General features: G+C 57.5%; 1 protein-coding gene across 1 annotated transcript in view; it reads right to left on the reverse strand.

The window, feature by feature from the left end:
• DTD1 (D-aminoacyl-tRNA deacylase 1) overlaps positions 1 to 6854 on the reverse strand; it is a 96886-nt gene extending 90032 nt beyond the window's left edge. Inside the window, exons 1-2 of the mRNA XM_054023797.1 lie at positions 6747 to 6854; positions 222 to 312 (exon numbers count right to left, since the gene is read on the reverse strand). Of these exons, the coding sequence (XP_053879772.1) occupies positions 222 to 312; positions 6747 to 6789 (134 nt within the window). The 5' untranslated portion in view covers positions 6790 to 6854. The remainder of the gene's footprint in view (positions 1 to 221; positions 313 to 6746) is intronic.
• Between the last annotated feature and the right edge of the window lie 14480 nt (positions 6855 to 21334).

The raw sequence follows: 21334 nt of genomic DNA on the forward strand, positions 1-21334 counted from the left end.
AACTATATTTGTTAGTCTCTAAGGTGCCACAAGTACTCCTCGTTCTTATAACCAGGAGGCCCACAATCAAAGTGTAACATAAAAAAAGAACATGGAGATGCTCACATTTTCCTACAGCAAGAGGCCACTTTTTGAATATAGTTCCGATATTACTGATTCGGAGTTAGTAACATGAATAAACAGGAATTAAAAGGGAACACTCAATGCAGGTCATGACTTACATGTGTTCTAGCTCTTTGTGAGTATCTTCCACAGAAATACCCAGCAACACACAGATGCCTCGTCCAATGGAACTTATTTGTTCCCCACCCACTGCAGGACAACAACAAAAAAGAGTGTGAAATTAACACACTATCTGGTTTTATGTCACATGCAAGCATCAATTCCAACAGGCAATGGTACAATAAACACTTTCTGGAAATGTCACTTGAATTTAAAGAGTTAACTAGCTGTCTACAGCATGTACACCAATTCAATTTTATAGAGAGGACTGAAAGTCATTTCTGTGAAAGGAGAATTACCTTACAGCATTGCAAGATGCTAAAATTACTTGTAAGAAAAATCAGAACATGTACACACGTCATACCAGCATTCCAAATGTTTACTCCCCGGTATACATTTCTATCATCGGTTTAAAGGCAATATTTAGTGTCCCCCCGCCCTTTTTTTTGTGAGTTACAAAATATCAGCCCCTTGCCTCTCATGAAATTGATTTGCTAAATGAAGAGGCGATTTGGCAGATCAACATGCTTGCTCCAGTGTTTCAAAACATTGCATGGAAAGTTTTAGCACAGCAATTCTCATTATAGTCAATGTGAGGCACGTGGTTAAGAACCTGAAAAAATTCTTGGAAAATTTACCCAACTGTATGAAATCAATAAACTCATTTGATTTCTGCATTGCAGAAGTCCCTACAAAAATAAACATTTTTAATAGATTGATTTTTTTTTTTTGGTCGTTTTCACTGCAAAAAAATAAGTTGCATTCAATGGTTTGGTTTTTCAAGATTTGCAAAGAGACAAGCATTATGGTGCAGAGGTTCAGGCCCTAAGCCGAGACCAAGTAGACCTGTGTTCTCTACAGCTCTCAAGTTGGCTGAGCAGTCTACGGGGTCCTGAGTGGTTTGGGCGGTTTTTTGAGTGTTTTTTCTAAATATAATGCTCTAATACAAGCACAACTATTGAACTTGAAGCAGGAATTAATACGGGGACATCCTGTGACCTTGTTATGCAGAAAGTCAGATGAGAGAATCACAACGGTCCCTTCTGGCCTTCGAATCTATCTCCGAAAACAGATCTTGGTATAAACGGGCCAATTCTACCCAACCGCATGAAAACAAATATCAGTTTCATGACATCTAAAATAAAATATGTCCCTCTAGGCCCACTGTAATATGCTCAGAGAGATAAAAAGTGATTTTAATGAGAACCCGTGGCCAGGGTAGGATTATTTTATTTAGATTTATACATCATCTAAAAAACCCACTGAGCTAAGCGCATGTTAATATTGGTTAAAAAACACAACCATACCTGTACAAACAAGAAAAAAAGCCAGCAGCTACCCACGAAACAGAATATAAAATGCCATGAAAGATGAGAGTCAAAGGCGTGAACAGAACCTTACCCACCCTCCAGCATGCCTACAAGAAGTGACTGGCTGCGTAGCGCCCTTGGAGGGTCAATAGATTTGGACAATTTCCGATGAGGGTTTGGAAGGAGCAAATTGTAGAGCTGAAAGCCCTTCATGGCGACTATCTTGTACCCAGCCTCCTCTGATTGCTACTGAGAGGTCACCAATTCAAGCACCTCTGCTGATCTCAACTGTATTTCCCTCAGATAGGCATGTCCCGAGCCACTTATGGCTTTATGGGTCAAAGCCAACACCTTAAATCCCACCCACAAATCAGCAGGTAATCAGCGTGGATCACAGAGCACTGGTGCCGTGCTCCACGTAAGATACAAGTGGGCTGCTGTATTGACGGTCTGCTTCAGTTTCCAGATGAACTTAAGGGGGAGCCCCAAATTGAATGTATTGCACTATTATCATCATCTGTCCTGAAGTAACATCTCGGATCCCTAGTTATGTACCAGTGCCCTGCTGTCATAGGTGCTGTACAAACACAGAAAAAAAAGTGATGAAGGCCTGGATCCCAGCAGTGAGGTCTGCATCCAGAAGAGACAGCTGCAACCTCTTGGCTAGATGCGGATCAGCAAAGCCTCGCTGTAATCGATAACAGTCGGCAGTTAATCCAACATGCAACTACAGTCGTGTTGTTATAATTGATTTATGCTACAATATTCCTGTGTATCAGTGAATAACAGTAAGGACACAAAAGACAGAAGTGTGTTGAACAACTAAGACTAAAAGTAAACAGAAAATAATTAATTTGTAGAGGGAGTTCCACCAAATAGAAGACAGACAGACAGACAACCTGCCCTCTGGACTATGCAAACTGAACGAGATAGGTTATGAGCAGGTCAGGTCAAATCAAATGTAGCAGTCATGCTGGAAGTACACATCAATCAGTTCCTTCACTGAAAGGGGCCTTTTACCAATCTACACCAACAACAAAACTTTGAACTTCATTGGGAGGCTCCCAGAGAGGAAGTGTAGCCAAATGTAGCAATGGGAGAATAATGATAATACATATACAGACGCTCCCCGACTTACTTAAGCGTTCCGTTCCGGAACACCTTACGTAACTCGAATTTTGCATAAGTCGGAAACGTATACCCCACCATTACGAAAAGAAAAACCCCAACAGTAAAACCCTCCTATTTCTAGCTTACGGAACTGTTTCCGTAAGTGCGGATTTGCGTAAGTCAGGTTTGCGTAAACCCGAGGGTGCCTGTAACGCTTTTCATCAGTAGATCTCAAAGCACTATACAAAGGAGTTACAAATCATTATCTCCATTTTACAGATGGGGAAATTGAGGCATGTAGAAGTGAAATAACTTGCCCAAGGTGACCCAGCAACCCAGGGGCAGAGCTAGGAATAGAACCCAGGACTCACAAGTCCTTGTCCAGTGCTCTCTCCACTACTCAACCTTTTCTTCGAGTCATTCTCCCCCAGTGAATAGCTATAGTGCCTGCTCCCACAGCTGCTCTGAGATTTACCCAACTGCAGCAGAATGGTTTTCACTTTAGTGCTGTGGGCTCCGCGGCTGTCCAAAGGTCCTAAACATCAGCAGAGAGAACCAAGGGGGCCCTGGTCTGTTCTCTTTGTGGCACAACTCAGCAAAGCACTGAGCAGCAGCAGAGGCACTGGGGCTGGCTGCAGGCTCAGGAAGGCAGCATTAACATTTAGAAGGGTTTTTGTTTTGTTTTTAATCTTGAAGGAGATTTTCAATGAAAGCTTTGACTCAGCACAAGGTGATGGGGCTCGTCTGGGAAAGCTTCGTAGTGGTTTACTCAAGGTTTAGTAAACAGAATGGGTGGGTGGGCCAGTATGTGTGTGGGGGAGGGGGGAGGAACAGTTGGGTGGGATGGATTGTAGATGCATATGTGGGCTGAGGGGGCCAGTGGGCCAGTATGTGTGTGGGGGAGGGGGGAGGAACAGTTGGGTGGGATGGATTGTAGATGCATATGTGGGCTGAGGGGGCCAGTGGGTGGGATGAATGGTGGGTACAGGGAATGTTGGAATGGGTATGTGGGTGGGTAAGACAGTGGGTGCAGGGGCGGGAGGGACACTGGGTGCTGGGGAGTGTGGGTGGGTGCAGGGGTGGAACAGTGTGTGGGAGTGCAGGGGCAGCATTTACGGGTATGTGGGTGGGAAGGTCAGTGGGGGCCAGGGGCAGATGTGGGTGGGATAGCGGATGCAGGGGCTGATGGGTGGGTGGGAAGGAAGGAGATGGGATGCAGGGGAGAGTGGAAAGGACAGGAGTGCAGGGGAGAGTGGGAATGCAGGTGGGTGGGACGGACACAAGGTGCAGGGGGTGAGGGTGCTGGGGGAAGGTAGGACATGGGGTGCTGTGAAGGATGGGAAGGACAGTGGGGGAGGACGGAGTGCAAGGGGAGAGGGTGCAAGAGGGAGGGGTACATGGGAAGAACAGGGGTGCAGGGGGAAGGACAGGGAGGGGTACAAGGGGAAGAAGGTGCAGGGGGAAGAACAGAGGTGCAGGGCGAAGAACAGGGAGGGGTACAAGGGGAAGAAGGTGCAGGGGGAAGAACAGAGGTGCAGGGCGAAGAACAGAAGTGCAGGGGAAGGATGGGAAGAGGGTGCAGGGGGAGAAGGAAGAACAGGGGAAGGGGTATATGGGAAGGGGGGCGCAGGGGGGAAGGATGGGGAAGGGGTGCAGAGAGAAGGACAGGAAAGGGATACATAGGGGAAGGGTGCCAGGGGAGAGGGTGCAAGGGGAAGGACGGGAAGGGCTATGTGGGGAAGAGGTGCAAGGGGAGGAAGAAGGATAGGGGGCAGGGGAAGGATGGGGAAGGGGTACATGGGGAGGAGGAAGGACAGGAGGTGCAGGGGAAGGACGGGGAAGGGGGTGCAGGGGAAGGACGGGGAAGGGGGTGCAGGGGAAGGACAGGGGGTGCAGGGGAAGGACGGGGAAGGGGTATATGGGGAGGGGGGTGCAGGGGAAGGACGGGGAAGGGGTACATGGGGAGGGGGTACATGGGGAGGAGGAAGGACAGGAGGTGCAGGGGAAGGACGGAGGGTGCAGGGGAAGGACGGGGAAGGGGGTGCAGGGGAAGGACGGGGAAGGGGTACATGGGGAGGGGGTACATGGGGAGGAGGAAGGACAGGAGGTGCAGGGGAAGGATGGGGAAGGGAGTGCAGGGGAAGGACAGAGGGTGCAGGGGAAGGACGGGGAAGGGGTACATGGGGAGGGGGTACATGGGGAGGAGGAAGGACAGGAGGTGCAGGGGAAGGATGGGGAAGGGGTACATGGGGAAGGGGGTGCAGGGGAAGGACAGAGGGTGCAGGGGAAGGACGGGGAAGGGGTACATGGGGAGGGGGGTGCAGGGCGAAAGACGGGGAAGGGGGTGCAGGGGAAGGATGGGGAAGGGGTATATGGGGAAGGGGGTGCAGGGGAAGGACAGAGGGTGCAGGGGAAGGACGGGGAAGGGGTATATGGGGAGGGGGGTGCAGGGGGAAAGACGGGGAAGGGGGTGCAGGGGAAGGACGGGGAAGGGGTATATGGGGAAGGGGGTGCAGGGGAAGGACGGGGAAGGGGTATATGGGGAGGGGGGTGCAGGGGAAGGGGGTGCAGGGGGAGGACGGGGAAGGGGTATATGGGGAGGGGGTGCAGGGGAAGGGGGTGCAGGGGGAGGATGGGGAAGGGGTACATGGGGAGGGGGGTGCAGGGGAAGGACAGGGGGTGCAGGGGAAGGATGGGGAAGGGGTATATGGGGAGGGGGGTGCAGGAGAAGGGGGTGCAGGGGAAGGACGGGGAAGGGGTATATGGGGAGGGGGGTGCAGGGGGAAAGACGGGGAAGGGGGTGCAGGGGGAGGACGGGGAAGGGGTACATGGGGAGGGGGGTGCAGGGGAAGGACGGGGGGTGCAGGGGAAGGACGGGGAAGGGGTACATGGGGAAGGGGGTGCAGGGGAAGGACGGGGGGTGCAGGGGGAGGACGGAGAAGGGGTATATGGGGAAGGGGGTGCAGGGGAAGGACGGGGAAGGGGTACATGGGGAGGGGGGTGCAGGGGAAGGACGGGGGGTGCAGGGGAAGGACGGGGAAGGGGTACATGGGGAAGGGGGTGCAGGGGAAGGACGGGGAAGGGGTACATGGGGAGGGGGGTGCAGGGGAAGGACGGGGGGTGCAGGGGGAGGACGGAGAAGGGGTACATGGGGAGGGGGGTGCAGGGGAAGGACGGGGGGTGCAGGGGGAGGACGGAGAAGGGGTACATGGGGAGGGGGGTGCAGGGGAAGGACGGGGAAGGGGTACATGGGGAGGGGGGTGCAGGGGAAGGACGGGGGGTGCAGGGGGAGGACGGAGAAGGGGTATATGGGGAAGGGGGTGCAGGGGAAGGACGGGGAAGGGGTACATGGGGAGGGGGGTGCAGGGGAAGGACGGGGGGTGCAGGGGAAGGACGGGGAAGGGGTACATGGGGAGGGGGGTGCAGGGGAAGGACGGGGGGTGCAGGGGGAGGACGGAGAAGGGGTACATGGGGAGGGGGGTGCAGGGGAAGGACGGGGGGTGCAGGGGGAGGACGGAGAAGGGGTACATGGGGAGGGGGGTGCAGGGGAAGGACGGGGAAGGGGTACATGGGGAGGGGGGTGCAGGGGAAGGACGGGGGGTGCAGGGGAAGGACGGGGAAGGGGTATTTGGGGAAGGGGGTGCAGGGGAAGGACGGGGGGTGCAGGGGAAGGACGGGGAAGGGGTATATGGGGAGGGGGATGCAGGGGGAGGACGGAGAAGGAGTACATGGGGAAGGGGGTGCAGGGGAAGGACAGGGGGTGCAGGGGAAGGACGGGGAAGGAGTACATGGGGAAGGGGGTGCAGGGGAAGGACGGGGGGTGCAGGGGAAGGACGGGGAAGGGGTACATGGGGAGGGGGGTGCAGGGGAAGGACGGGGGGTGCAGGGGAAGGACGGGGAAGGAGTACATGGGGAAGGGGGTGCAGGGGAAGGACAGGGGTTGCAGGGGGAGGACGGGGAAGGGGTACATGGGGAGGGGGGTGCCGGGGAAGGGGGTGCAGGGGAAGGAGGAAGGACCGGCGGGCAGGGGACGGTCCCCGCGGGCCGGGGGGCAGACGGGCGAAGCCGGGCCCGGCCGGGAGAGGGGCGCGGCCCGGCACTGACCTGTCACGCTGGCCTGGGTGACCCGCTGGATTATCGCCTTCATGGTGCCGAGGTCGCGGAGCCAGGCCCGGCCGGGGACCAGCGGCGGGATCCGGGATCCGGAATCAGCGGCCGCGGCCGCCCCCTCCCGGCCCCAGCGGGCACTGCAGCAGCCGGCCCCGGCCCCGGGAGCCATCGCGGGGGCAGCCCGCAGCCGGCCGGGGATGAGCTCTGCCCCGTGCAGGGAGGGGAACGGGACAGCCCCTATGGAGAGAATAGGGGCCATTCCCCATAGGGGAGGAACGGAGGAATAGTCCTGGGGGGGGGGGGGGGCAGCAGCCCCTATAGAAAGAGCGGTAGAAAGGGGACAGGCCAGATAGGGGAGGAATTGCGGGAGACCCCCTAGAGAGAATAGGGACACTCCCTATAGGAGTGGGAAATGGGGGACACTCCCTCCAGGAGTGGGAAATACAACTGTCTTGCTTGAAAATGAAATCAGGATGTTTGCTCGGGTACAAAGGTCAGGAGAGGATCTTGCTTCACAGCTACAAAGCCAGGCTTGGACATAAGGGAGCAGGTTCTGATGCTCTGAGCCAGCAGAAAGGTTGCTATTGATTCTGGCTGTTTTTAATGTAAGGGTTATATACACACCGGTGAGAGATCCTGGTTTTAGTTTTGTGATTGGTTTCCCTCCACATTTATGTTAACACCACTCAAGTGACCACATTGAACAGCGCTCTGTGCATGCCACTATTCTGTTGCCACAGAAATGGCCACTTTCACCACAAAATTCCTGAGAATAATTTTTTGCCGCCACTTCCCAGTGGCCTTTAGCTTACCCACTTGACAGCATATGCTAATGGTGGTTTTAAAGACAGAGCAGAAGGCCTTGAGGTAGAGAGCCTTTTCAAGTTCAGCACAGCACTGAACTTTAAGGACGATACTAAGTATGCCACCTAGCCCCACAGTGGACCTGCCCTCTGAGAAATCAGGATGGACTTCTCTGACTTTGGCCAGATTCTGGAATTCAAAATGTTAGCCCAAAAAAGAATGTGACTACACTGTCATAAGCCATCGTAGTTCAAGCCCATCGATAACTGAGCCATCCTTGGGCCCTAAAAAGCTGAATCTCAGCTTTGTTAAACAAAAAAGGAAGGCACGTGACTTTTTCCATGAGAAGTCAGGCTTGAAAACATGAACCCACTATGTTAAAAGAAAGAAGTAAGGCTTAAAGGATCTAAAGTGCCCACCCACACAATTAGTCACGATTGGGGAGTACCCTAAAGAATAATTTTACTACCCACCCCAGATTGGCAGACCACCCATATGCGAAGTAGTGGGATAATCACAGAATTTGGGTAAATTTGGGAAAGGAAAAGCAGCAAAGAAATTATTCACAATCTACCCAAAAACTGCCAAGGTCAGCTCTGCTTGTTAGTGGCCAACCCTCTCTAGAAAGCAGTCACTATTGCCCAAGGAAGTCCCTTCTTTCATTCCGCACCAGTGCCACTAGGTGCATATTGGGGAGATACAACATAGTTCTTGTAAGCCCCACGCCACTCTAACAGCACCACATGGAGACAGAATCAAGCTGCTGTTACAGTAAGTAGGAATCCTCTCATTACTGCCTCCTGGCTTCCTCCCTGCCATACCTGCCCAGCTCCACACTAAAGCCATTCCTATCACAACCCCTCCCACCAGCCTGGAGGAAACCTGCGCTCTCATCTTCCAGGAGAGACCTCCCTACCAAGAAAACTCATTCTCCAGCTGACCACCTAATCCACCACCGGAAGGACCCATCTTCCACCCAACCAAAGACTGCAAAACATTGGTGCTGGCACCATCACTAAAGCGAGGAACAACTGACAGGCAGGGGAGTCACTCTGAAGAGTCCCAAGTGTTGAGAAAGGAGGAAGCATGAGATGGTAGAAATATGAACTAATTAATTCTTGGTGGTGGTGGTTTTGAGGAGGTAGGGGCAGGGCCTGGGAAACAGCATGGAACTAATGAATTGTGTGTGTTCAGAAGATGGGGAGTAATTTCTCCAAAGGAAAGTCATATCTAACCTTCACTGAGCCGGCTGCAAATGGGTTTGGCAAGCTCCACATCCGATAAGATGACAATAACTGAGGTAGAAAATTGGAGGGAAGGCTGTGGTAAAGCTTTGCCATCGCATTTCTATCTGAAAAATGTCTTTATGCTTTTGATAGCACTTTTTGTCTACAGGGAATGGATCACTTGTTGATTACCTGTTCTGTTCATTCCCTCTGGGGCACCTGGCATTGGCCACTGTCAGAAGACAGGATATTGGGCTAGATGGACCTTTGGTCTGACCCAGTATGGCCATTCTTATGTTCAGTTTCCCTTGTTCACATCGTTTTTCAGGCAGTTAACCGAGAGAAACCATGTACAAATAGGAAAAAATATATAAGCCTGCAAAAACTGGCAGCAGAACTCAGGTCAAATAGTTGTACCTAAAACTACTAGTAATTCTTTTTTAAAAGACTAGATTTCAAGTTGATTGTGTCCATTTTAAAGAAAAAAAAGGTGAATAAGGACTTGATCTGGTTTATAGTTTAAAGTGCGCCACACAGTTCTTTCGGCAAAGAAAGATGATGCATTTCATTAGCAGGCTAAATAGAAAGACCCATTTCCCCTCCACAATTACTCCCTAACTAGGCATACATGCTTCTTAAAATACAGACTTAATTTAAAAGGTGTTTATGGAAATCTGCCTTTGGTTGCAATAATAGTCTTCCATGGGAGCAGGGCTAGATTCTGTAACTCAGTAAACTCCACCTCCACCCTCTTACTAAAAGCTTTCTTTGGCTGTTCATTCACCATTTCACAGAGCAGCACAGACACTCCTTTCAAAGTAAATGCAAATATCTCCACTGATGGACTTACCTACATCCCTTACCTACACTACATACTAGCAACTGTCGATGGTCATGTATAAGGCTTCTGTGTTATGGAGTTTGACTATCCTGAAAATAGTACACACTTAGCTGTTTTTTGTTTTAAAGTCCTTGGCAATACCTCACGCAGGAATTTCTTTTCTAAACAAAGTTGATTTTTTTTGTCCTGTGTTTCAAATACTGCTCAATTCATGGCTGTTCTTATAGTTTTTTTTAAATCTACTTCACTTTAAACAATGCCTAACTGTGATAAAAACTGACTTACTTGTGGATTAGCATCACTGCTGTCAACATGGATTTGGGAATCCTGATTAGTTACTTAATACTATAAATCCAGCAGAGGAAGCACAAAACGGCTCTTAAGCACCCGCCTTTTAAAATTTTCTAGTTTTGTGATTAATCCAGATGATGTTCTCCCCCCACCCGTTATAATTTTAAGATTTTTTTAACAACTGCAAAACAATCAAGATTTAAGAGATTAAAGATTTTACTCTATTCCCAATCTGAAGTTATTCTAAAGATAGCATTTCACATTTACTGCTCTATGATTTGTGTGTTCAATTAGTAAGTTCAAAAACAAAAATAGTTGCTTCCATAGCTGCTACTGCTATAAAATCCTGCTGAGCTCTGAAAATTAAACTCTGTTCTTTCCAGCTTACTGATCTTCCCCAACCCAGGTGAGATATAATATAGTGATAGTCAAGATGCAATTATGCCAAACAGCCCCTTGGTAAAGATTTTGTAAATGGTACTTTGTAAAAAGATATGATCAACTTGAAGTCTAAGTAACTTCAAGTACACCTGCCCCATGTTTGCAGTTCATGTGCATCTCTCCTCCACTGCAGTACGAAAGAGCCACAAACACAAGGAAAAATGTCAAAGCACTAGATGAGCAAACTGAAAACAGAGAAAGATATTTTTCTACTCTTTTCAGTTAGTGATCTCAGATGTTACTTGTATTACAAGTAGGCTAGTCAATGTTTGCACAATATTTTGAGTATGGCAAGTGCCAGGTGTTACATATCAGTAGTAAATAAAATAAATGTTCAGGGATAACTCTGATTTTTATCGTAGGCCTTAACAATTCTCTTCCTGAAGTTCCAGCCAGAAAACAGACCAGCTCAGTCTCCCATATGTGTTGTCTCTGCAATGCTAAGAGAAATAAAAATACATTTTATCAGTACAGTAACTCTGTATACACAGAGGTGACTCTGAATACACATAGTGAACTGATCTGTGGAGTAAAGTAGTGTGATTCTCACTGAGGTGCTCTTCAGATGGGAGCCACACTTTTAAATTATTGCTAATGCAACTTTACATATAAACAAATTGCTTCAAGAAAGTGACCTGGTAGAACAGTTGAGTCATGAACACGGACATAGCTATTGGTGAGAGTGCAGTTAATATCGGGCAGTATTTACACCTTTAACTTCACTCCTTTAGGAAAAGAGATGAAACAGATGAGTTACTCCTACTGAGTGGTGTACACTTGAGTCACTTAATTTTGTTTTTAAGAGTTGAATTTCTATATTCCTTTACGGATTAAAGTTGGAAAATGGGACTGGAAGTAGATAACATGAGGACTCTCTCAAAAGCCAACAACGTAAAATATAATTCACTTTACTCGAAGAGCAGTTGGTGTCCAAGATTGTCTCACATTCACAATCTCTAAACTGACTCTGTGCAATTTCTTATTACCTGATCAAAGCTAAAGCTCTAACAGAGGCAATCATGTTAATTTAGTAGACACTACATGGGGTGTAGCATCATTAAAATAAACTTCAAACTATACAGATTTAATTATAGGAAGTTTAATAATTTGCAACTTGTTTAATATTTCAGCCCAGTAAGAGGTTTTGCGAACACACTGTCTTTAACACAGTTGAAAAGGTTTACTAGGCTTTGTTGTTTTTTGTGGGCAGGAGAAAGACAGTGAATGAGTGAGTGGGTGTGTTTCAACTAAAGACTTTTCACATCCAAGCAAGCCATCTTGATGCAAGCCATTTCTCTTGTATACATATCAAATTTCTAATTTTCAGGATCAGTTACTCTTCTGGACCAGGGCCATCGCTGGTTACAAAGAATGATTTCACATTATCATACATCCAGTTGTAGAAGGTACAGGATTCTTTTTATAGTTCACTGTTGACGTGAAAAATTCATCTGCTGGTGTTTCATTTGGACGTGTTCTTTCTTCATCTAATTTAAAAAAAGAAAAAAAAGTCATTCTTAGGCACTCTTGTTTCCCTGCTTATGGCTGCCAACACAGTTGTATCAGAATACTGTAAACTATATTTTTAGTCAGTTTGTGGTTCACTTAATTGCTTCCCAAAATTTAGGAAGAAATAAATGACATTTTTAGAAACAAGTTAAAATCCAATTTTTGTGTACTAAATGAAATTTAAAACATTTGAAAGGGTCCATTTGGTACTGGCATCTGAACTATTAAGCCATAACGCTGATAAACGGCAGGAACAAATGAATAATCTTGACAGCCTTTTCTGCACTATCCACCAACCAGTTATAAAACCAGATTGAAATTTTGGGTGTATTCTGGGGAGATTTACAAGACAACTGAAAGCAAGACTAATCCTTAATATATTTGGCATGCATGTAAGCCACATGGATTTTGTGTGTGTGGACAAAGTGTATTTTACAAGCATGTTGAGACACCAAAATGGTTCTTAGCACCTTAAGCGTATCCAGTATAGACAGAGCCTAGGAGTGAAAAGCTCAATCTCCAAGATCATTCATGTTTGGCCCCTCTACTGAGACTTGCCAAACAGAGTGTCAATCCTGGGTTTTTCAATAGCCTCGGCATTAGTGACATTTCTAACCCAAAACCAACAAAATGTTTTTGAAACAAAACTATCAAGACTTCTTTATATATCAGCCAGCAGCAAATATGGGTGCAAGCTTCCCCCCCCCCTTATGCCCTTTGTAGCTCACCTCCAAGTTACAAGGCAAAGACAACTCACCAACTGAACTGGGGCCTAACTATTTACCGAGCCCTTCCTTGACCCCCTCCTGTTGCAGGCACCGTTAAACACACGCACAGTTAAGTGGGTGCAGAACTGGCAGCCCGGCCCCCCATTGGAGCAGAGACTCTGGTAGTCACGTTTCTGAACACCGGCACCTCCAGCCGCCACTAATCGCTGCGACGTTCAATTGGAACCACACAGTCCGGCACCCAGAACAGGGAGCGCACGGAGGCCACCCAGTGTCCTCCCCGCCCAGGGGGCAAGTGGGGCAATTTGCCCCAGGCCCCACAGCGGCCCCCCATGAGAATATAGTATTCTATAGTATTGCAACTGTTTTTTATGGAAGGAGCCCCCGAAATTGCTTTGCCCCAGGCTCCCTGAGTCCTCCGGGCGGCCCTGCTCCCCCCACCCAGAGCCCGGGGCAATGCAGGGCAGGAGAAGCCCTGGCCCAGGAGGCAGCAGTAAGTACGGGGCAGGGGCAGGGGCAGGGCGCCGCACCACGCACGGTGCTGGGGAGAGGCCACGCTGCGGCCAAAGCCCCCCGGATAAACAAACACAAACACACAACACACACACACCCACACCCACACACACACCGAACTCCGCCTCCCAAGAGGCGGCTCCGCCCCAGGCAGGCGCGGCGGTGGCGGCGGAGGCGGCCTCAGGCGGGCCCTGCCTGTCCTGGGCGGCCTCCGCTTCTCGCGGGCGCACGCGGTAGCAGTAGACGAAGTAGCCCAGGAGGGTCCAGGTGCCCAGGGCGTACATGGCGGCGAAGCGCGCCTTCCAGCGCATCGCCTCCTCCGGCGACATCCTTCGGCCAGGCCGCGCCGCCAGCCAGCAACGCCCGCTCCTATTGGCTGCGCCCAGCGAACCAATCGGCGGCGGCCTCCCCCAAAGGCTGCGGGAGCCAACGCGGTCTCGCGCAGGCGCTCTGGCCTGGCGGGGCGGGGCCGGTCCTCCCCAGAGACCCCGCCCCCGTGTGGGCGGGGCACCCGCAGATGTGCGCGGACATGGGCCCCTGGGGCCGGTTAGGGCGGGAGCTGCAGCCCGGGGCCCGCAAAACTGAATCACAGGCAGCGACCTCCGGGCCCCTAAAAGGGGGGGAAGGGAGCTCCGCGCGCCAGCCCCGTCCCGGCAGCTCCATGCACCCAAACTCCCACCCCCTGCCCCAGGTCAGAGCCCCCTCCTGCCCCCAAACTCCCGCCCAGACCCCGCACCCCCACCCCCTGCCCCAGCTCAGAGCCCCCTCCTGCCCCCAAACTCCCGCCCAGACCCCGCACCCCCACCCCCTGCCCCAGCTCAGAGCCCCCCTCCTGCCCCCAAACTCCCGCCCAGACCCCGCACCCCCACCCCCTGCCCCAGCTCAGAGCCCCCTCCTGCACCCAAACTCCCGCCCAGACCCCGCACCCCCACCCCCTGCCCCAGCTCAGAGCCCCCTCCTGCCCCCAAACTCCCGCCCAGACCCTGCACCCCCTGCCCCAGCTCAGAGCCCCCTCCTGCACCCAAACTCCCGCCCAGACCCTGCACCCCCACCCCCTGCCCCAGGTCAGAGCCCCCCTCCTGCACCCAAACTCCCGCCCAGACCCTGCACCCCCACCCCCTGCCCCAGCTCAGAGCCCCCCTCCTGCCCCCAAACTCCCGCCCAGACCCTGCACCCGCTCCTGCATCCCCACCCCCTGTCCCAGGTCAGAGCCCCCTCCTGCACCCAAACTCCCTCCCAGACCCTGCACCCGCTCCTGCATCCCCACCCCCTGTCCCAGGTCAGAGCCCCCCTCCTGCACCCAAACTCCCGCCCAGACCCTGCCCCAGGTCAGAGCCCCACTCTTGCACCCAAACTCCCACCCAGACCCTGCACCCCCACCCCCTGCCCCAGGTCAGAGCCCCCTCCTGCACCCAAACTCCCACCCAGACCCTGCACCCCCATCCCCTGTCCCAGGTCAGAGCCCCCTCCTGCACCAAAACTCCCTCCCAGACCCTGCACCCCCACCCCCTGCCCCAGGTCAGAGCCCCCTCCTGCACCCAAACTCCCTCCCAGACCCTGCACCCCCTCCTGTACCCCAATCCCCTGCCCCAGGTCAGAGCCCCCTCCTGCCCCCAAACTCCCGCCCAGACCCTGCACCCCCACCCCCTGCCCCAGGTCAGAGCCCCCCTCCTGCCCCCAAAGTCCCGCCCAGACCCCGCACCCCCACCCCCTGCCCCAGCTCAGAGCCCCCTCCTCCACCCAAACTCCCTCCCAGACCCTGCACCCGCTCCTGCATCCCCACCCCCTGTCCCAGGTCAGAGCCCCCCTCCTGCACCCAAACTCCCGCCCAGACCCTGCACCCCCTGCCCCAGGTCAGAGCCCCCCTCCTGCACCCAAACTTCCGCCCAGACCCTGCACCCCCTGCCCCAGGTCAGAGCCCCCCTCCTGCCCCCAAACTCCCGCCCAGACCCTGCACCCCCTGCCCCAGGTCAGAGCCCCCCTCCTGCACCCAAACTCCCGCCCAGACCCTGCACCCCCACCCCCTGCCCCAGGTCAGAGCCCCCCTCCTGCACCCAAACTCCCGCCCAGACCCTGCACCCCCACCCCCTGCCCCAGCTCAGAGCCCCCTCCTGCACCCAAACTCCCTCCCAGACCCTGCACCCGCTCCTGCATCCCCACCCCCTGTCCCAGGTCAGAGCCCCCCTCCTGCACCCAAACTCCCTCCCAGACCCTGCACCCGCTCCTGCATCCCCACCCCCTGTCCCAGGTCAGAGCCCCCCTCCTGCACCCAAACTCCCGCCCAGACCCTGCCCCAGGTCAGAGCCCCACTCTTGCACCCAAACTCCCACCCAGACCCTGCACCCCCACCCCCTACCCCAGGTCAGAGCCCCCTCCTGCACCCAAACTCCCACCCAGACCCTGCACCCCCACCCCCTGCCCCAGGTCAGAGCCCCCTCCTGCACCCAAACTCCCACCCAGACCCTGCACCCCCATCCCCTGTCCCAGGTCAGAGCCCCCTCCTGCACCAAAACTCCCTCCCAGACCCTGCACCCCCACCCCCTGCCCCAGGTCAGAGCCCCCTCCTGCACCCAAACTCCCTCCCAGACCCTGCACCCCCTCCTGTACCCCAATCCCCTGCCCCAGGTCAGAGCCCCCTCCTGCCCCCAAACTCCCGCCCAGACCCTGCACCCCCACCCCCTGCCCCAGGTCAGAGCCCCCCTCCTGCCCCCAAAGTCCCGCCCAGACCCCGCACCCCCACCCCCTGCCCCAGCTCAGAGCCCCCCTCCTGCCCCCAAACTCCCGCCCAGACCCCGCACCCCCTGCCCCAGGTCAGAGCCCCCCTCCTGCCCCCAAACTCCCGCCCAGACCCTGCACCCCCTGCCCCAGGTCAGAGCCCCCCTCCTGCACCCAAACTCCCGCCCAGACCCTGCACCCCCACCCCCTGCCCCAGGTCAGAGCCCCCCTCCTGCCCCCAAACTCCCGCCCAGACCCTGCACCCCCACCCCCTGCCCCAGCTCAGAGCCCCCTCCTGCACCCAAACTCCCTCCCAGACCCTGCACCCGCTCCTGCATCCCCACCCCCTGTCCCAGGTCAGAGCCCCCCTCCTGCACCCAAACTCCCTCCCAGACCCTGCACCCGCTCCTGCATCCCCACCCCCTGTCCCAGGTCAGAGCCCCCCTCCTGCACCCAAACTCCCGCCCAGACCCTGCCCCAGGTCAGAGCCCCACTCTTGCACCCAAACTCCCACCCAGACCCTGCACCCCCACCCCCTGCCCCAGGTCAGAGCCCCCTCCTGCACCCAAACTCCCACCCAGACCCTGCACCCCCATCCCCTGTCCCAGGTCAGAGCCCCCTCCTGCACCAAAACTCCCTCCCAGACCCTGCACCCCCACCCCCTGCCCCAGGTCAGAGCCCCCTCCTGCACCCAAACTCCCTCCCAGACCCTGCACCCCCTCCTGTACCCCAATCCCCTGCCCCAGGTCAGAGCCCCCTCCTGCCCCCAAACTCCCGCCCAGACCCTGCACCCCCACCCCCTGCCCCAGGTCAGAGCCCCCCTCCTGCACCCAAAGTCCCGCCCAGACCCCGCACCCCCACCCCCTGCCCCAGCTCAGAGCCCCCCTCCTGCCCCCAAACTCCCGCCCAGACCCCGCACCCCCACCCCCTGCCCCAGCTCAGAGCCCCCCTCCTGCCCCCAAACTCCCGCCCAGACCCCGCACCCCCACCCCCTGCCCCAGCTCAGAGCCCCCCTCCTGCCCCCAAACTCCCGCCCAGACCCCGCACCCCCACCCCCTGCCCCAGGTCATAGTCCCCCCCTGCCCCAAAACTCCCGCCCAGACCCTGCACCCCCACCCCCTGCCCCAGGTCATAGTCCCCTCCTGCCCCCAAATTCCCGCCCAGACCCTGCACCCCCACCCCCTGCCCCAGGTCATAGTCCCCTCCTGCCCCCAAACTCCCGCCCAGACCCTGCACCCCCACCCCCTGTCCCAGCTCAGAGCCCCCTCCTGCACCCAAACTCCCGCCCAGACCCTGCACCCCCACCCCCTGCCCCAGGTCAGAGCCCCCTCCTGCACCCAAACTCCCTCCCAGACCCTGCACCCGCTCCTGCATCCCCACCCCCTGTCCCAGGTCAGAGCCCCCCTCCTGCACCCAAACTCCCGCCCAGACCCTGCCCCAGGTCAGAGCCCCCCTCTTGCACCCAAACTCCCACCCAGACCCTGCACCCCCACCCCCTGCCCCAGGTCAGAGCCCCCTCCTGCACCCAAACTCCCACCCAGACCCTGCACCCCCATCCCCTGCCCCAGCTCAGAGCCCCCCTCCTGCACCCAAACTCCCACCCAGACCCTGCACCCCCATCCCCTGCCCCAGCTCAGAGCCCCCTCCTGCACCCAAACTTCCGCCCAGACCCTGCACCCCCTGCCCCAGGTCAGAGCCCCCCTCCTGCCCCCAAACTCCCGCCCAGACCCTGCACCCCCTGCCCCAGGTCAGATCCCCCCTCCTGCCCCCAAACTCCCGCCCAGACCCTGCACCCCCACCCCCTGCCCCAGCTCAGAGCCCCCTCCTGCACCCAAACTCCCTCCCAGACCCTGCACCCGCTCCTGCATCCCCACCCCCTGTCCCAGGTCAGACCCCCCTCCTGCACCCAAACTCCCGCCCAGACCCTGCCCCAGGTCAGAGCCCCCCTCTTGCACCCAAACTCCCACCCAGACCCTGCACCCCCACCCCCTGCCCCAGGTCAGAGCCCCCTCCTGCACCCAAACTCCCACCCAGACCCTGCACCCCCATCCCCTGCCCCAGGTCAGAGCCCCCCTCCTGCACCCAAACTCCCACCCAGACCCTGCACCCCCTGCCCCAGCTCAGAGCCCCCTCCTGCACCCAAACTCCCGCCCATACCCTGCACCCCCACCCCCTGTCCCAGGTCAGAGCCCCCTCCTGCACCAAAACTCCCTCCCAGACCCTGCACCCCCACCCCCTGCCCCAGGTCAGAGCCCCCTCCTGCACCCAAACTCCCTCCCAGACCCTGCACCCCCTCCTGTACCCCAATCCCCTGCCCCAGGTCAGAGCCCCCTCCTGCCCCCAAACTCCCGCCCAGACCCTGCACCCCCACCCCCTGCCCCAGCTCAGAGCCCCCCTCCTGCCCCCAAACTCCCGCCCAGACCCTGCACCCCCTGCCCCAGCTCAGAGCCCCCCTCCTGCACCCAAACTTCCGCCCAGACCCTGCACCCCCACCCCCTGCCCCAGCTCAGAGCCCCCCTCCTGACCCCAAACTCCTGCCCAGACCCCGCACCCCCACCCCCTGCCCCAGCTCAGAGCCCCCCTCCTGCCCCCAAACTCCCGCCCAGACCCCGCACCCCCACCCCCTGCCCCAGGTCATAGTCCCCTCCTGCCCCCAAACTCCCGCCCAGACACTGCACCCCCACCCCCTGCCCCAGGTCATAGTCCCCTCCTGCCCCCAAACTCCCGCCCAGACCCTGCACCCCCACCCCCTGCCCCAGGTCATAGTCCCCTCCTGCCCCCAAACTCCCGCCCAGACCCTGCACCCCCACCCCCTGTCCCAGCTCAGAGCCCCCTCCTGCACCCAAACTCCCGCCCAGACCCTGCACCCCCACCCCCTACCCCAGGTCAGAGCCCCCTCCTGCACCCAAACTCCCTCCCAGACCCTGCACCCGCTCCTGCATCCCCATCCCCTGTCCCAGGTCAGAGCCCCCCTCCTGCACCCAAACTCCCGCCCAGACCCTGCCCCAGGTCAGAGCCCCCCTCTTGCACCCAAACTCCCACCCAGACCCTGCACCCCCACCCCCTGCCCCAGGTCAGAGCCCCCTCCTGCACCCAAACTCCCACCCAGACCCTGCACCCCCATCCCCTGCCCCAGCTCAGAGCCCCCCTCCTGCCCCCAAACTCCCGCCCAGACCCTGCACCCCCTGCCCCAGCTCAGAGCCCCCCTCCTGCCCCCAAACTCCCGCCCAGACCCTGCACCCCCACCCCCTGCCCCAGGTCATAGTCCCCTCCTGCCCCCAAACTCCCGCCCAGACCCTGCACCCCCACCCCCTGTCCCAGCTCAGAGCCCCCTCCTGCACCCAAACTCCCTCCCAGACCCTGCACCCGCTCCTGCATCTCCACCCCCTGTCCCAGGTCAGAGCCCCCCTCCTGCACCCAAACTCCCGCCCACCCCCTGCCCCAGGTCAGAGCCCCCTCCTGCACCCAAACTCCCACCCAGACCCTGCACCCCCACCCCCTGCCCCAGGTCAGAGCCCCCCTCCTGCACCCAAACTCCCACCCAGACCCTGCACCCCCACCCCCTGCCCCAGCTCAGAGCCCCCTCCTGCACCCAAACTCCCACCCAGACCCTGCACCCCCACCCCCTGCCCCAGCTCAGAGCCCCCTCCTGCACCCAAACTCCCGCCCATACCCTGCACCCCCACCCCCTGTCCCAGGTCAGAGCCCCCTCCTGCACCAAAACTCCCTCCCAGACCCTGCACCCCCACCCCCTGCCCCAGGTCAGAGCCCCCTCCTGCACCCAAACTCCCTCCCAGACCCTGCACCCCCTCCTGTACCCCAATCCCCTGCCCCAGGTCAGAGCCCCCTCCTGCCCCCAAACTCCCGCCCAGACCCTGCACCCCCACCCCCTGCCCCAGCTCAGAGCCCCCCTCCTGCCCCCAAACTCCCGCCCAGACCCTGCACCCCCTGCCCCAGCTCATGGCCCCCATCATGCACCCAAACTTCCGCCCAGACCCTGTACCCCCACCCCCTGCCCCAGCTCAGAGCCCCCCTCCTGCCCCCAAACTCCCGCCCAGACCCCGCACCCCCACCCCCTGCCCCAGGTCATAGTCCCCTCCTGCCCCCAAACTCCTGCCCAGACCCTGCACCCCCACCCCCTGCCCCAGCTCATAGTCCCCTCCTGCCCCCAAACTCCCGCCCAGACCCTGCACCCCCACCCCCTGCCCCAGGTCATAGTCCCCTCCTGCACCCAAACTCCCGCCCAGACCCTGCACCCCCACCCCCTGCCCCAGCTCAGAGCCCCCTCCTGCACCCAAACTCCCTCCCAGACCCTGCACCCGCTCCTGCATCCCCACCCCCTGTCCCAGGTCAGAGTCCCCCTCCTGCACCCAAACTCCCGCCCAGACCCTGCCCCAGGTCAGAGCCCCCCTCTTGCACCCAAACTCCCACCCAGACCCTGCACCCCCCCCCCTGCCCCAGGTCAGAGCCCCCTCCTGCACCCAAACTCCCACCCAGACCCTGCACCCCCATCCCCTGCCCCAGGTCAGAGCCCCCCTCCTGCACCCAAACTCCCGCCCATACCCTGCACCCCCACCCCCTGTCCCAGGTCAGAGCCCCCTCCTGCACCAAAACTCCCTCCCAGACCCTGCACCCCCACCCCCTGCCCCAGGTCAGAGCCCCCTCCTGCACCCAAACTCCCTCCCAGACCCTGCACCCCCTCCTGTACCCCAATCCCCTGCCCCAGGTCAGAGCCCCCTCCTGCACCCAAACTCCCTCCCAGACCCTGCATCCCCATCCCCTGTCCCAGCTCAGAGCCCCCTCCTGCACCCAAACTCCCTCCCAGACCCTGCACCCCTTCCTGTACCCCAATCCCCTGCCCCAGGTCAGAGCCCCCTCCTGCACCCAAACTCCCACCCAGACCCTGCATCCCTATCCCCTGTCCCAGCTCAGAGCCCCCTCCTGCACCCAAACTCCCTCCCAGACCCTGCACCCTGCCCCAGGTCAGAGCCCCCTCCTGCACCCAAACTCCCTCCCAGACCCTTTCCCGCCACTCCCTGTCCCAGGTCAGAGCCCCCTCCTGCACCCAAAGTCCCTCCCACACCCTGCACCCCCTCCTGCATCCCCACCCCCTGCCCCAGGTCCCCCTCGTGCACCCAAACTCCCACACAAACCCTGCACCCCCACCCCCTGCCCCAGGTCAGAGCCCCCTCCTGCACCAAAACTCCCACCCAAACCCTGCACCCCCTCCTGCATCCCCACCCCCTGCCCCAGGTCAGAGCCCCCTCCTGCACCCAAACGCCTGCCCAGACCCTGCACCAGGTCAGAACCCCTCTGGATCCCTGGGCTCGGGTGAAAAGGTTGTGGGTGTATCAGAAAAAGTAGGGGCACAGCTGGGTTCATGGGGGAGAGAGTGTAGATATCTGGGCCAGGAGGGCCCTGTGGTTGGGCTGTGGGAGGAAAGGGGGTGCAGGTGTATTGACTGGGGGAGGCACCGGGCTGCGCTCTGGGGGGGAGGAGTTCATAGAATCATAG

This window comes from Malaclemys terrapin, chromosome 3 (genome assembly GCF_027887155.1).
Source record: "Malaclemys terrapin pileata isolate rMalTer1 chromosome 3, rMalTer1.hap1, whole genome shotgun sequence".
NCBI classification, from domain to species: Eukaryota; Metazoa; Chordata; order Testudines; family Emydidae; genus Malaclemys; species Malaclemys terrapin.